This window comes from Carcharhinus amblyrhynchos, unplaced genomic scaffold (assembly GCF_965287045.1).
Source record: "Carcharhinus amblyrhynchos unplaced genomic scaffold, sCarAmb.v2.hapA chromosome_111, whole genome shotgun sequence".
Taxonomy (NCBI): domain Eukaryota; kingdom Metazoa; phylum Chordata; class Chondrichthyes; order Carcharhiniformes; family Carcharhinidae; genus Carcharhinus; species Carcharhinus amblyrhynchos.
The window spans coordinates 326,010-343,283 of record NW_027649851.1 but is presented as its reverse complement, the minus strand read 5'-3'; the positions used below and the strand labels follow the sequence as shown (position 1 = coordinate 343,283).

At 47.2% G+C, this 17,274-nt stretch overlaps 1 protein-coding gene across 1 annotated transcript in view; it reads left to right on the top strand.

The window, feature by feature from the left end:
• The first annotated feature begins 2,146 nt into the window (after positions 1-2,146).
• LOC145338625 (NACHT, LRR and PYD domains-containing protein 3-like) overlaps positions 2,147-17,274 on the top strand; it is a 40,679-nt gene continuing 25,551 nt past the window's right edge. The window contains exons 1-4 of the mRNA XM_080183001.1: positions 2,147-2,591; positions 13,191-13,357; positions 16,010-16,181; positions 16,288-16,353. Of these exons, the coding sequence (XP_080039127.1) occupies positions 2,147-2,591; positions 13,191-13,357; positions 16,010-16,181; positions 16,288-16,353 (850 nt within the window). The remainder of the gene's footprint in view (positions 2,592-13,190; positions 13,358-16,009; positions 16,182-16,287; positions 16,354-17,274) is intronic.

The window sequence follows — 17,274 nt, the reverse complement described above, 5'->3', positions numbered from 1 at the left end:
CCAGTAGTATCCTAGTAAATCTTTTCTGCACACTTTCTAGTTTAATAATATCCTTTCTATAAAAGGGTGACCAGAACTGTTCACAGTATCCCAAGTGTGGCCTTACCAATGTCTTGTACAACTTCAACAAGACATCCCGATTCCTATGTTCAATGTTCTGACCAATTAAACCAAGCAGGCTGAATGCCTTCTCCACCACTCTGTCCTCCTCTCTAGTCGGGCCATTCACACACTGAATGAGAAATTCCTTCTGAATACACTCAAAAAAATCTTAAAGTTTAGAAGTGATTTGATCAAAAGCTTTGAGCTCCTGTGGGTTATTGACAGGGTGAATGTATAGAGGATGTTTCATCTTGTCAGGGAATCTAGAATGAGGGGTCACTGTTTATAGACACAAATGATGAGTGTTGATTGGGCAGTTCCCTGTCATCAGCAATGGCTTTCCCTTATGCATTCTGGTTGAGGGTAAACCCCTCAAAACCATTAACACTGCAATCATTAACACTGCAATCATTAGTGGGAGATGCTTTTGAGCTGAGAGGATTCTGACCCAGGCCTGCTAATCACATTGAAAGTCTAATTTCAATATAATAATCAGCTCTGCTCCGATTTCCGGCACAGAGCTGACTGCACTTGTAAAATAACACTTTGGAGGCTTGCAACTGATGAAGGTCCCGCTTTTCATTTTTTCATGTTCTGAAACTATTACATTGCTTTCCCAGGCCTGTTGAAAGGACATCAGACTGAAATGTTAACTCTTTGTTTTTTCGTCCACAGATGCTGCCAGATGTGCTGAGTAATTCCAGCATTTTCTGTACAGGGAATAAATCCAGCCCTGTGCTGATGGTGGCTTTGACCAGGGAGTGAGAGCAGCTGAACTGATCCCATGGGATTATTGCACAGTGCCTGTGTTTCACCACTGTAAAGTTCACAGACTTCACCTGTACACAGAATCGTCCATCTAGGGGAGACTAGTTTGTAAAATCACGTTTCTGTGTGAGGAGGGATAAACAAGGCAGAGACAGTGGGACAGGCTGTGATCCCTGAGGAATGGAGGAATTAACTTCCATTGGGTGCTTTGGTACATGTGTGACAGTGACTGAGAATGAGTGGAGAAGGGAATAGCCACCTGTCACAATATTAAAGGCTTTTTTATTGGGCATTTCCAACCAAACATATTCAATAAATTTGGGTCCAGGCATAAAGAATCCAGTCGACAAAAGAGGGACAGAAGTGGTCTCCCTGAGCCTTGTAACCAAATGCTCAGCAGCACAGGTTTGGTCCAAACATTGGTTTGACTCACCTGGCTGCAACAGATGTGGAATTGACCCCTGAGCCAGTAGCAGGTACTGCCCCTTTCTCTTCTGCCACTGCACCCCAGAGCAGCAGATTCTCACCATCAGCAGGCTCCAGATGTGTGATACTGAGCAATGAAGAGCAGAAGCTGAATCCAGTGGCTGGAGAGAACCTATTCAGTTCAGTTAATATGCACCAGGCAGGCAGCAGGCCAGGGAAAACTGGTGGTTACAGCCCTGCAGCACCAGGGATGGTAGATAAGGGACCAGGTTTAAAATTAAAGGACCGAAGCTCCCCTTTCAGTGATCTCACACAGGTTCACAGTAATATCAGTGAATTTTGTAGCAGGGACACTAGCCAAGCATTCCACAGCGAGGTGAAACAGACAGGCAGTAACTCAGGGAAAACTGGTAGTCTTCATTACAGCCCTGAAGGGACAGTAGATATCAAGCCAGGCACCAGATTAAGGATCCCCAGCTTCACTTTCAGGGGTCTCACACAGGCTCACAGTAATATCAGTAAATTTTGTAGCAGGGACACTAACCAAGCATTCCACAGTGAGGGTAAACAGAAGACTAAGTGGAAAGTAGGAGCTTTTCCCTTTAAATCAGGGTGGGGAAGAAGGAAAACAAAAATCTGTGAAACACTGGATGACCCTGATCAAAAACAAAGCCATCCCACACCAGCAGCAGTCAGTGTGAACAAACCAGGTACAGGAGTCCAGAGGGTCTTTGCTAATGTTGGAGGTTGGCATGGTGCAGCTCCTGGGGGTGAGGAACAGGTCTCGAGGACAGCAGCTTATAAAGGTAATGCTTTCCATCAGAGGAGTGGGAATGAGAAGGACTGCAGCATGAGTGGGAATACTGGCTTCAGCTACAGATCCCAGGACCCCAGTGTAGAAACAAAGTGCTCTGTTACCAGTTGGAATCAGACCAGTGGCAAATCAGAGACAGTCAGTGAGTTTGCATTGAGTAAAAGAGCAGTGGGAGGTGAGGATGGAATATCCCCCAGTAAAGGTGATAATCCCTTCAGTAACATGAATCAGATTGGAAATATAACAGATCCACTCAGTTCTTACTCGAGCTATCTCACTGGTGATGAGAATCATACACTTATCAAAGCCACCATGAACACTGCCAACACTGGTGAAAATGTGAACCAGATGGACAACAGGGAAGATTCATTTGAGAAGATGGAACTAGCGCATGGATTTGGAAACGGAGTAATGCCTGTGAAAAAAGCAAAGCAGCCTAACACTCTCCATTCATCTGATGTATTGGAGCAGACTGACAGAGGTATCTATACAGCTTCTCCTTTTACATATCAAACAATGTCTTTCATGCCCTTTGTCAAACTTTAACCCGGTGTTGTGAGACTTCTTACTGTGTTTACCCAGTCCAGCACCAGCATCTCCACACTTTGTCTAACAGTCAGCTTTGAACATGACAAAACCTCTGTTATCTGGGTGTGGAAACTTGCAGTGAACAGACAGTCGCACTGACTGCAGTAGCTCACTGCTGCCAAAATTAATCCCAGAATCATACGATATCACAATGCAGGGAAGGAGGCCATTTGGCTCTTGTTACTGTACTCTCTCTATGAGAGAGCTATCTGATTAATCCCACTCCATACTAAGCTGCTTAGCTCTGGAAATTCTCAAGTTCTCCTTAAACTGTTTAGCCGTGGAATGGCACGGTGACACAATGGTTAGCACTAGGGATCTGGGTTCAATTCCAGCCATGGGTGACTGACTGTGTGGTGTCTGCAATTTCTCCCATGTCTTTGTGGGTTTCCTCCGGGTGCCCCGATTTCCTCCCACAGTCCAAAGAAATGCAGGGTTAGGTTGATGGGCTATGCTTTCCTTTAGAGTCCCAAGATGTAGACTAGGAGGATTAGTAGGGTAAATATGCAAGATTATGGGGATAAGGCCTGGGTAAGATGCTCTGTCGGAGAGTCCATGCAGACTCCATGGACTTTTGAACTGTAGGGATTCTGTGGATTGCCTTTTGAAGGTTATAATTGACTCTGCAAATGAACAGAAGGAGAATTGACTTGTCCATCTGGTCATGAAAAAGAAGGAGGCACATGACATGCAGAGGCAGCTGGGATCAAGTGAATCTCTTGAGGAGTATAGGCAGTGTAGGAGTAGCGTTAAGAGAGAAATCAAGAGGCCAAAAAGGGGACACGGGATTGTTTTGGCAGGTAAGGCAAAGGAGAATCCAAAGAGCTTCTATAAATACATAAAAGGCAAAAGAGTAACAAGGGAGAGAGTAGGGCCTCTTAAGGATCAATAAGGTCATCTATGTGCAGATCCACAACAGATGGGACCTGATGAAGTGTATCCCATTGAGAGGCTAGGGAGGAAATTGCGGGTCCCCTAGCCGAGATATTTGAATCATCAATAGTCACAGGTGAGGTGCTGAAGATTGGAGGATGGCAAATGTTGTGTCTTTGTTTAAAAAGGGCTGCAGGGAAAAGCCTGGAAAGACAGGCTGTGAGCTTCATATCTGCGGTGGGTAAATTATTAGAAGGTATTTAGAGAGACAAGCCCGACAGGCATTTAGAGACACAAGGACTGTTAAGGGACAGTCAGCATGGCTTTGTGAGTGGAAAATCATGTCTCACAAATTTGATTGAGTTTTTTGAAGGGGTAACCAAGAAGGTAGATGAGGGCAGTGCAGTTGATGTTGTCTACATGGACTTTAGTAAGGCCTTTGACAAGGTGCCACATGGTAGGTTGTTGCATAAAGTTAAATCTCACAGGATCCAGGGTGAGGTAGCTGAATGGATACAAAATTGGCTTGATGACAGAAGCCAGAGGGTGGTTGTAGAGAGTTGTTTTTCAAACTGGAGGCTTGTGACCAGTGATGTGCCTGAGGGATCAGTGATGGGTCCACTGTTATTTGACATTTATATTAATGATAGGGGGCATGGTTAATAAGTTTGCAGATGACACCAAGATTGGTGGCATAGTGGACAGTGGTCAGTTGGGCCAGTGGGCTGTTGAATGGCAGATGGAATTTAATTTAGATAAATGCGAGGTGATGCATTTTGGTAGATTGAACCAGGGCAGGATTTACTCAGTTAATAGTAGGGCACTGGGGAGAGTTACAGAACAAATAGGTCTCAGGGTACAGGTTCATAACTCCTTGAAAGTGGAGTCGCAGGTGGACAGAGTGGTGAAGAAGGTATTCAGCATGCTTGGTTTCATTGATTAGAACACTGAATAGAGGAGTTGGGATGCCTTGTTGAAGTTGTACAAGACACTGGTAAGGCCACACATGGAATACTGTGTACAGTTCTGGTCGCCCTATTGTAGAAAGGATATTGTTAAACTAGAAAGATTTGCAGAAGAGATTTACTAGGATGTTACCGGGTCTTGGTGGTTTGAGTTATAAGGAGAGGCTGGATAGACAGGGATTTTTTTTCTCTGGAGCGTAGAAGGCTGAGGGGTGATCTTATAGAGGTCTACAAAGTAATGAGGGGCATAAGAACATAAGAAATAGGAGCAGGAGTAGGCCATCTAGCCCTTCGAGCCTGCCTCGCCATTGAATAAGATCATGGCTGATCTGAAGTGGATCAGTTCCACTTTCCCGCTTTCTCCCCATAACCCTTAATTCCCCTGTCTATCAAAAACCTATCTACCCGTGATTTAAATATATTTAGCGAGGTAGCCTCCACCAGTTCAACGGGCAGAGAATTCCAAAGGTTCACCACCCTTTGAGTGAAGAAGTTCCTCCTCAACTCCGATCTAAACTGCACCCCCCCCCCCTTATCTTGAGGCTGTGCCCTCTAGTTCTGCTATCCTTTCTAAGCGGGAAGAATCTCACTACCTCTCTCTCTACCTTGCATAGATTGCAAGATAGTCAATATTTTTTCCCAAAGGTAGGTAAGTCTAAAATTAGAGAACATAGGTTTAAGGTGAGAGGGGAGAGATACAAAAGAGTCCAGAGGGGCAATTTTTTTCACATGGAGGTCGTTGAGTGTCTGGAACAAACTGCCAGAGGTAATAGTAGATGTGGGTAAACTTTGTCTTTTAAAAAATGTTTAGATAGTTTCATGGGTAAGAAGGATATAGAGGGATACAAGAACAAAAGAACAAAGAACAAAATCAGCCTGGGAAACAGGCCCTTCGGCCCAACGAGCCCGCGCTGCCATCTCAACACCACCAGTCCACCTCTCTACCCACGACCCTGTCTAATGTTTTATGGCCATCCAGATTCAGGGAAACTGATTTAGGGACAATTCGAGAACATAAGAACATAAGAAATAGGAGCAGGAGTAGGCCATCTAGCCCTTCGAGCCTGCCCCGCCATTCAATAAGATCATGGCTGATCTGTCGCTGCTCAGTTCCACCTTCCCGCCCTCTCCCCATAACCCTTAATCCCCTCTCTTATCAAAAACCCATCAACCCGCGTCTTAAAAATATTTAGCGAGGCAGCCTCCACCACTTCAACGGGCAGAGAATTCCAGAGATTCACCACCCTTTGAGTGAAGAAGTTCCTCCTCAACTCCGTTCTAAACCGCCCCCCTTTTATCTTGCGGCTGTGCCCCCTAATCCTACTGTCTTTTTTGAGCAGGAAGAGTCTTTCCACCTCTATCCTATCCATCCCATTCATCATCTTACACGTCTCAATGAGATCTCCCCTCATTCTTCTAAACTCTAACAAGTACAAGCCCAGTTTATTCAGCCTCTCCTCATAGCTTAACCCCCTCAACTCCGGTATCAGCCTAGTAAACCTCCTCTGCACTCCCTCCAAGGCCAAAATATCTTTGTGCAGGTGCGGCGCCCAAAACTGCACACAGTACTCCAGCTGCGGCCTCACCAATGCCCTATACAGCTGCAGCAAGACCTCCCTACTTTTATATTCAATCCCCTTGGTTATGAAGGCCAGCATCCCATTCGCCTTCCTGACCACCTGCTGCACCTGCAAGCTGGGTTTTTGCGACTCATGCACAAGGACCCCGAGGTCCCTCTGCACCGTCGCCTGCTGCAGTTTTTCGCCCCGTAAGTAATAGTCCTTCCTACCATTCTTCCTACCGAAGTGGACCACCTCACACTTGCCAACATTAAATTCCATTTGCCATTTCCTGGCCCATTCGCCCAGCCTATCTAGATCCTTCTGCAGACTCTCCACACCCTCCGCACAATTTGCCGTTCCCCCAATCTTGGTGTCATCAGCAAATTTCGACACCATACACTCGGTTCCCTCCTCCAGATCATCTATATAAATGGTAAAAAGCTGAGGCCCCAGCACCGACCCCTGGGGCACTCCACTAGTCACCATTCGCCAATCCGAATAGCACCCGTTGACCCCCACTCTCTGCCTCCTATTTGACAACCAATCCTCTATCCACGCTAACACCCTACCCCCAACTCCATGTCCCTCGACCTTCTGCAATAACCTCTTGTGAGGTACCTTGTCAAACGCCTTCTGAAAATCTAGAAAGACCACATCCACCGGCTCTCCTCTATCCACCGCCCTAGACACATCCTCATAGAACTCCAGTAAATTTGTCAGACACGACTTCCCTTTAATGAAACCGTGCTGCGTCTGCTCTATCAAGCAATTCCCTTCAAGATGCCTCGCAATTTCCTCCTTAATGACAGATTCTAACATTTTACCTACCACAGACGTTAAACTAACCGGCCTATAATTCCCCGCCTTTTGCCTGGCACCTTTCTTAAACAACGGCGTAACATTAGCCGTTTTCCAATCATCCGGCACTTCCCCGCAATCCAGCGACGTCTGGAAAATAACCACCAAGGCATCTACTATCACCTCCGCCATTTCTTTCAGAACCCGGTGCAGAGGGACCTCGGGGTCCTTGTGCATGAGTCGCAAAAACCCAGCTTGCAGGTGCAGCAGGTGGTCAGGAAGGCGAATGGGATGCTGGCCTTCATAGCGAGGGGGATTGAATATAAAAGTAGGGAGGTCTTGCTGCAGCTGTATAGGGCATTGGTGAGGCCGCAGCTGGAGTACTGTGTGCAGTTTTGGGCGCCGCACCTGCGCAAGGATATTTTGGCCCTGGAGGGAGTGCAGAGGAGGTTTACTAGGCTGATACCGGAGTTGAGGGGATTGAGCTATGAGGAGAGGCTGAATAAACTAGGCTTGTACTCGTTAGAGTTTAGAAGAATGAGGGGAGATCTCATTGAGACGTATAAGATGATGAATGGGATGGATAGGATAGAGGTGGAGAGACTCTTCCCGCTCAAAAAAGACAGTAGGACTAGGGGGCACAGCCTCAAGATAGAGGGGAGGCGGTTTAGAACGGAGTTGAGGAGGAACTTCTTCACTCAAAGGGTGGTGAATCTCTGGAATTCTCTGCCCGTTGAAGTGGTGGAGGCTGCCTCGCTAAATATTTTTAAGAAGCGGGTTGATGGGTTCTTGATAAGAGAGGGGATTAAGGGTTATGGGGAGAGGGCGGGAAAGTGGAACTGAGCCACAACAGATCAGCCATGATCTTATTGAATGGCGGGGCAGGCTCGAAGGGCTAGATGGCCTACTCCTGCTCCTATTTCTTATGTTCTTATGTTCATTCCATCCGGTCCTGGGGACTTGTCCACAATCAGCCCCTCCAGTCTGTCGAGCACCGCCTCTCTAGTAACAGTAATGTCATTAAGACCCTCCAGTCCTACCACCTTTCCATCGCTAACACCTGGCAAATTATTCACGTCCTCCTCCGTGAAGACAGAAACAAAAAAGTTATTCAATACCTTAGCCATATCCCCATCCCCTACCACTAGGTCCCCTTTCTCATCCTCTAAAGGACCAACATTCACCCTAGCCAGCCTCTTCCTTTTTATATATTTATAAAAACTCTTGCTATCCTTTTTTATATTAAGCGCTAGCCCAGCTTCATAGTTTCTCCTACCCTTCTTTATCAACTTTTTTGTCAATCTTTGTTGACATTTAAACCTCTCCCAATCCTCTTCTCGCCCACTACTCTTAGCTGCTCTAAATTCCTCTGCTTTTAGTTTAACACTTTCCTTCACCTCCTTCGTTATCCACGGCTTATTACCTCTCCTCCTACGGTCCTTTTTGACCATCGGAATAAATTTCCGCTGAGCACCAAGAAAGATCTCCTTAAAGATCCTCCACTGCTCCTCAACAGACCCTCCCTCCAACACGCTCCCCCAGTCCACATTCGCCAATTCTTCTCTCATCCTACCGTACTCCCCTCTATTCAAACAAAGGACGCGTGTCCAGGAACCCACTTTCTCCTCCTCCATCTGCACCAGAAACTCCACCATACAATGATCACTCTCCCCAAGAGGATCCTTCACCACAAGGTCCCTAATTCTACCCGCCTCATTACATAGCACCAGATCCAAGATAGCTCGCTCCCTCGTCGGCTCCAACACACACTGTTCGAGGAAACTATCCCGGCAGCATTCCAAGAACTCTTCCTCGAGCCCCCCTCGTCCAACATGGGTCAACCAATCAATATGCAGATTGAAATCCCCCATAACTACGGCCGTCCCATTTCCTGGGGGTGTAGGTTTGCTGTTAAAGGTAACGCTTGCTGAGCTTGAAACTGTTGCACTGCCCAACCATTTGTTTAATTCACTGTCAATGTCAGACATGGATTGTGGCCAACACTTTCTGGATTGGATGTGCATTGTGTAACTCTTAGGGCAGTGACGGTGTGGGCTGTGGCAGTGATGGTGTGGCCTGTGGGCAGTGATGGTGTGGCCTGCGGGCAGTGACGGTGTGGCCTGCGGGCAGTGACGGTGTGGCCTGCGGGCAGTGACGGTGTGGCCTGCGGGCAGTGACGGTGTGGCCTGCGGGGAGTGACGGTGTGGCCTGCGGGCAGTGACGGTGTGGCCTGCGGGGAGTGACGGTGTGGCCTGCGGGCAGTGACGGTGTGGCCTGCGGGCAGTGACGGTGTGGCCTGAGGGCAGTGACGGTGTGGCCTGTGGCAGTGACGGTGTGACCTGTGGCAGTGACGGTGTGGCCTGCGGGCAGTGACGGTGTGGCCTGTGGGCAGTGACAGTGTGGCCTGTGGCAGTGACGGTGTGGCCTGCGGGCAGTGACGGTGTGGGCTGTGGCAGTGACGGTGTGGCCTGTGGGCAGTGATGGTGTGGCCTGTGGCAGTGACGGTGTGGCCTGCGGGCAGTGACGGTGTGGGCTGTGGCAGTGATGGTGTGGCCTGTGGCAGTGATGGTGTGACCTGTTGGCAGTGACGGTGTGGCCTGCGGGCAGTGACGGAGTGACCTGTGGCAGTGACGGTGTGGCCTGTGGGCAGTGACGGTGTGGCCTGTGGCAGTGATGGTGTGACCTGTTGGCAGTGACGGTGTGGCCTGCGGGCAGTGACGGTGTGGCCTGTGGGCAGTGACTGTGTGGCCTGCGGGCAGTGACGGTGTGGCCTGTGGGCAGTGACGGTGTGGCCTGTGGCAGTGACGGTGTGACCTGTGGGCAGTGACGGTGTGGCCTGTGGGCAGTGACGGTGTGGCCTGTGGGCAGTGACGGTGTGGCCTGTGGGCAGTGATGGTGTGACCTGTGGGCAGTGACGGTGTGGCCTGTGGCAGTGACGGTGTGACCTGTGGGCAGTGACGGTGTGGCCTGTGGGCAGTGACAGTGTGACCTGTGGGCAGTGACAGTGTGACCTGCGGCAGTGACGGTGTGGCCTGCGGCAGTGACGGTGTGGCCTGTGGGCAGTGACGGTGTGGCCTGTGGGCAGTGACGGTGTGGCCTGTGGCAGTGACGGTGTGGCCCGTGGGCAGTGACGGTGTGGCCTGTGACGGTGTGGCCTGTGGGCAGTGACAGTGTGGCCTGTGGGCAGTGACAGTGTGGCCTGTGGGCAGTGACAGTGTGGCCTGTGGCAGTGACGGTGTGACCTGTGGCAGTGATGGTGTGACCTGTGGCAGTGACGGTGTGGCCTGCAGCAGTAGGAGACAGTTAAATAAACCTGCATTTGAGATGTGTCCAGTCTGTGCTGGAACAGATAGCTGTCTGCCAGCAGCAAGACCCATCTCTGCACCCTGGCCAAGGCTGTAGGTGGCACTGGCTTGTCCTCATTGAAAAGTCCCAACAATGACTTATTTTCAGTTTGTTTGTGGGACACAGGTGTCGCTGGCTATCCAACATTTATTGCCCATCCTTGTTTGCCCTTGAGAAGGTGGTGGTGAGCTGCCTTCTTGAATCGCGGTTCATGTTCTGTGGGTCATCCCACAATATCGTTAGGGAGGGAATTCCAGGATTTTGACCCAGCGACTGTAAAGGAACGGCGATATATTTCCAAGTCGGGATGGTGAATGATTTGAAGCGGAACCTCCAGGTGGTGGTGTTGCCATGTATCTGCTGCCTGTCTGTTACAGTGGTGAAGTACCATCAGTGGATGTACTGGTGAAATTTCCTCACACTGTACAGGAGTGCCCAGCTTTCTTTGTCAATTTGTGAGTACCATTACTCAGTGTCTGACAAAACCTCGAAGCAAATGCAATTGGCTTCTCCGTCCCATCTGCTGTATGGGATAGTACTGTTGCAAATACATCACAAGTGACTATTATTGGCTTGCTTGGGTTAAAATACGTGAACAAAGCCTCACCACTTCCATCACTGATGCTTGTTAATGTCTGTGTAGAGGGCAGGCAGAATCGTTGACACATTTGACAGAAATCTTTTGTAATAATGGACCTTTCCGGGTTCAATGCGATCATGTTTGGAGTTTAGAAGGATGAGGGGGGATGTTATAGAGACATATAAGATAATGAAAGGGATGGATAGGGTAGAGGTAGAGAGATTCTTCCTGCTCAGAAAGGACAGCAGGACTAGAGGGCACAGCCTCAAGATAAGGGAGGCGCAGTTTAGATCGGAGTTGAGGAGGAACTTCTTCACTCAAAGGGTGGTGAGTCTTTGGAATTCTCTGCCCTTTGAACGGGTGGAGGCTACCTTGCTAAATATATTTAAGTCATGGGTAGATAGGTTTTTGATAGACAGGGGAATTAAGGGTTATGGGGAAAAAGCGGGAAAGTGGAACTGAGTCACTTCAGATCAGCCATGATCTTATTGAATAGCGGGGCAGGCTTGAAGGGCTAGATGGCCTACTCCTGCTCCTATTTCTTATGTTCTTATATTCCTCGGTTCCAGCAGTCCTTTAACAGCTTTCTCCTTATCTTTAGGTGGATGCAACCCCTTTACATCCATTTTGAAACTGAGGTACATAAGCCCCTCAGGTGGAAAAGTATATTTCTTTAAATGAATGCCAGCTTTGTTAAACGTCTTATTCCTCTTCCAGGTTTACAGCATCTTCCTCAGAAGATACACCTGTAATTAGCACATCGTTCAAGTATATCACCATGTTGGGGATTCCCTGTAACAGGCTCTCTATAGTGTACTGAAAAATAGCAGAGGCTGACAAGAGACCAAATGGCAGTCAGGTGTCCTGATATAACCCCCTTAATCATAACTGACTTTCTGGATATGTATAACTTAAGTCTATCTTAGTATACCTGAGGCCCTGGCTAAAGTAATGTGGAGGTCCTCTATCCTGGGAACGATCTAGCTGGGCTTCTCTCTGTAACATCAGCTTATTGCCCTCACAGATCCTCACACTGCGGTCTGGATTCAGGACAGGGACAATGGGTGTAGCCCATTCTGAGAACTGTACAGGTTTGATGATGCCCAAACAGCATTCTCAGTTTAACCTCCACTTTCTGATGCAATGTGTATGGTACAGGATGAGCTCGGATAAACCTAGGCATAGTCTTGGGATTCAAGTATATTTCACCTTTAACCCCTTTTATCCAAACAAGTTCCCTTTTTAAACACTTCCTGACATTTACACAGGAGTTCCAGGAATTCCCCATAAAAATGCCCGGACTCTAACTGAGGTCCTCCTTGCTCCTGACTGGCCCAGGTTTAAGAACATAAGAGCATAAGAAATAGGAGCAGGAGTAGGCCATCCAGCCCTTCGAGCCTGCCCCGCCATTCAATAAGATCATGGCTGATCTGTCGCTGCTCAGTTCCACTTTCCCGCCTTCTCCCCATAACCCTTAATCCCCTCTTCTATCAAAAACCCATCAACCCGCGTCTTAAAAATATTTAGCGAGGTAGCCTCCACCACTTCAACGGGCAGAGAATTCCAGAGATTCACCACCCTTTGAGTGAAGAAGTTCCTCCTCAACTCCGTTCTAAACCGCCCCCCTTTTATCTTGAGGCTGTGCCCCCTAGTCCTATTGTCTTTGCGCGCTCACACTCCATTGGCTCCGGCTGTATGAAAGAAGCCACACTACCACATGGACATTGTACAACCATCAGCAAACAGCTCCATTTCTGACCTACTGATGGAAGGCAAAGATAATTGATAAAACAGCTAAGGACGGTTTGTCCTAAGACACAATCCTGAGGAATTCTGATCCTGGGAAACTGATGATTGACTTCCAGCAATCACAACTATCTTCATTTCTACCAGATATGACTATAACCAGCAGAGAGTTTACCCTGATTTCCATCGACTCCATTTTGCTCAGGCTCCTTGATGCCTCACTTGGTCAAATGCTGCCTTGATATCAGGGACAGTCACTCTCACCTCATCTCTGGAGTTCAGCTACTTTGTCCATGTTTAAACCAAGGCTGTAATGAGGTCAGGGCCCCAAACTAAGTGCCTGTGAGCAGGTTATTTAATGTTTAGCTGCCACTTGATAGCACTGCCAATGACACCTTCCATCACTTTGCTGATGATAGGAAAGAGGTTGATGGAATTGGAAAGAGCAGCAAGAAGTCTCAATACCAACCTAAAGGCCAATTGGGATGGGCAATAAATGAGACATTGTCAGTGATGCTGTCACCCTGAGACCTCACAACATCCAATTTAAATTATATTCAGTATGGGTGAAATCAGTGATGTGCCATTGTTTGTAACGGAGTTTATTTTTACTGTGTTTCCAGGTAACAGTGCTGCTGTCAGAGAGACTCTGAGAGGTTACACTGACACTCAGCTCCGCAAAGTCACTGAATTCTACCGACAGAGAATAGAAGAAGTCATTGAGGAACGTGTGGAAGGTGTCAGCCTGATAATACTAAGTGAAGTAAAGTCGAATGATCGTCGCTATAAGGTATGTGGAATAAAAATCCTCAATGTAATTGTCTGCTAATCGTTGTTTTAAACAGTACTGATGTTTCAGCACAATAGCTTTCTTTAACGCAGATTTGTCTTTCTGGCAGTTTTGTTCTCTTCTTTCCTGAAGATGTTAGTTTGTCCACATGGTTAACAGATACCTGCGCTCCTCAATAGAGTCGATAATGACAGTGAAGGAGGCATTTTGTGTGTGGGTGTGATTGGGGGGAGGCTGTAGAATAGAAGTGTGTATAACTCACTGATCTCCCATCTTTGGTAGAACAATTGTTGGGTCCACTAACCGCAGCCTGCAACACTGATTGCATTTTAATGATGTTACTGAGGCTGGTAGCCTTGTATCGATCAGATTTAACTGATGGTTATCCTGGGTCTTGGGAAAGCCTCCAGCTGCAGCATGGTGAGGACAGTCAGTGAGATCCAGGGAGCTTTTCAGCACTGCTTGTGGGCCAAGAGGAACAAGAGAGTTTCACCCTAGGCTCCCAAACCAGGCCACAGTGACCTCCTAACCCTCACCCTTCTCCTCCTTTAGACTCGGCTGCCCCTTCTCCACCGTGCAGTCCAAGACCAACCTCCTTCCCTTTACTATATCATCATTCCTGAAGAGACAGTTAAAGTGTGAAAAGAATGGAATCTCGAAATAAACCCATCAAAAACATTTCACTTTCTATTCTCGCTGTAACAATCAAACCATACCAATGTAATTCAAATATTAATTAACAAGTGAATAATACTTCAATCAAAATTCAAATTTCAATCAAAACATTTCATTCCAAACAGCAAAAAGAATTTCATAAAATTGCAAGCACTCAGCATTAAACATAACTGGCATTGATTTCAGCTCTCCAGTCTCTCAGTCCTCTGTATTCCCCAGATGGTGATTCAGTTCCTTTATTCAGGCGTTGGCCCAAAGTCCCTTCCAGTTTCTGTCTTTTCCCAGTCGCTTTCACAGCGATCCCCAAAATCTCTCTGATTGGCTCCAAAATCAATTTTTTGGCTCTCCTTTGACCTTCCACTCACAGCTTCGCTGTTTCCCTGTCTAACTGTTCCTTTTCTCCTGACCTGTGGGGGAATAAAAACAGGCCCAGGCCGATTCCTATCTAATTTTCAATCCCGTGCAGCCTTATCTTTTGCACTAATGTGCTGTGTTCCTCTATCATTGAGGATGGGGAACTTTGTGGAGCCTCCTCCTCCAGTGAGTTGTTTAATTGTCCACCACCGTTCATGAACGAATATAGCCGGACAGCAAGGCTTATATCTGATTCCTTGGTGTTTGGATCACTTAGCTCTTTATTTAGCATGCGGCTTACGCTGTTTAGTGTGGATGCAGTCCTGTTCTGTAGCCTCACCAGATTACCACCTCATTTTTAGGAATGCTTGGTGCCGTCACGGCATTCCTTCCTGCAGTCCTCATTGAACTAGGGTTAATACTTTGTCTGATGGTAATGGTACAGTTGGAGGATATGCCGGGACATGGGATTACAGATCATGGCTGATAGCAGGTTGTGCTGCTGATGCCACATGGGTGCCTAATTCGAAACTTTATCTTCAATCCACTCTAACGAATGCTTATGTCACGAAGCATAATGATCTTTACAGACTGATGATGGCAGTCACTCCTACCTGTACCATCATGGATAGAAGCATTGCAGCTAGATTGGTGAGGATGAAGCCTTGTTTGTTCCCTGAGCCTGCCACAGACCCAGGCTAGCAGCTCTGTCATTTAGGGCTCAGTCAGTGAGGATGAAGCCTGTTTGTCCCCTGAGCCTGTCACAGACCCAGGCTAGCAGCTCTGTCATTTAGGGCTCAGTCAGTGAGGATGAAGCCTGTTTGTTCCCTGAGCCTGCCACAGACCCAGGCTAGCAGCTCTGTCATTTAGGGCTCAGTCAATGAGGATGAAGCCTGTTTGTTCCCCCATCCTGCCACAGACCCAGGCTAGCAGCTCTGTCATTTGGATTCAGTCAGTAATGGTGCTACCCAGCCACTCTTGCTGACGGACATTGAAGTCTCCCAGCCAGAGAACACTCTGTGCCATTGTCACCCTCAGCGCTTCCTCCAAGTGATATTCAACATGGAGGAATACTTATTCATCAGCTGACAAGAGCATTGAGGGCAGTAAGGAATAAACAGCAAGAGTATTCCTTGCCCATGTTTGACCCGATGTCAGAGCTTCATGTGGTCGAGAGTCAGGGTTGAGGAGTCCCAGGGCAAGTCCTCCTGACCACTGTATACCTGGGTATTCACTCACTCACTCGACAGTGTAGTCTCAATGCACTAGTCATATTACACAGAGTTACACCACACACCGGGAAACTCTGTTAAACACTTGTCTGTTGCATCTCAACGATAATTAATTGTTTATCCATCCAGCAATTGGGCCATAATTTCATGCTTCATTTTTGAAAGAATTTCTCTCAATTCTGGCTCACTGCACTCACCTGAAGAAGGAGTGACACTCTGAAAGCTTGTGCTACCAGATAAACCTGTTGGATTTTAATCTGGTGTTGAGAGAGTTCTTACTGTGCTTATCCCAGTCCAATGCTGGCATTTCCACATCCTCACTACACTCAGACCAAATAATGACCAGAGATTTCCTGACCCTCATGGTGATGATTAGCCTGTTATTTTCCAGGAAATCCAACAGCTGGCGAGAGACGGGCGTCAACGGGAAGCTTCCAAACTTCTCCTGGATACTGTGATGGAGACTGGAGCTCAGGCAGCGAGAGCAATGTGGGAAAGCTTTGTAAAGATGATGCCTAATTATCCAAAACTGAGAAAGATACTGCAAGAGATTGAAAATAAAGGTGTGGAGTAACACTCAATGTATTCAAGTTTAAGATGAGAATATTCAGTATTCTGTTTATACATGGATAAAATGTGAATTGTAAATAATGGAACTTATTTTAATAGGAGCCAATCTACCAATGGAAGTGATGCAGAGTCAAATGGAATCCAGAGTGTCCAATTATCTGAAAGGTAAAACTGCAGAAAAGCATTGGTTCCCTGAGAATGATCTCCAACTAGCAAACTGTGAGACTCATTCCCGTTCACACACTAATGTGGCCATGTGTTCCAGTTTCTTGTACCACGGGGCAATGGCCTTCTCTGGTTCTCCGACTTCCCCTCAACATCATAATCTCTGACAAATCAAACCCTTTAACCTTCTAAATTCCAGAGAGTTCATTCCTAGTTTGTGTAACCTCGCCTTGTAATTGAACCCTCGGAGTACACAAATCATTCTGCTAAATCTACTCCCTCCAAGGCCAATATATTCTTCAGCTCACAGTTCTCTACCTGTGGTCTAACCAGAGTTTTGAGTCACTGAGATATGGTTTTGACCAACTTGTATTCTAGTTTTCAAGGCCATCATTTCATTAGCCTTTCGGATTATTTTCTGTCCCTGTTCTATTATATCCTAGCTATGACTGTAACACTAAATTTTGCACTCTCTCCTTCCTATGTCTATGTACGGAATGCTTTATCTGTACAGCATGAAAGAAACAATACTTTTCACTGTATGTTAAAAAATGTGGCAATGAATACATCAAATCAAAGATCATAGAATCCCTATAGTGCAGAAGGAGGCCATTCGGCCCATTGAGCCTGCACCGACAACAATCTCACCCAGAGCCTATCCCTGTAACCCCACACATTGACCCTGATAATCCCCCGGCACTAAGGGGCAATTTAGCATGGTCAAACAACCTAATCACACATCTTTGGAGTGTGGGGAGAAACCGGAGCACCCGGAGGAAACCCACACAGACACAGGGAGCATGTGCAAACTCCACACAATCACTCAAGGCTGGAATCGAACTGGGGTCTCTGGTGCTGAGAGACCGCAGTACAAACCACTGTGTCACCCATGTTATACTATTCTACTCCGTGTTATACTAT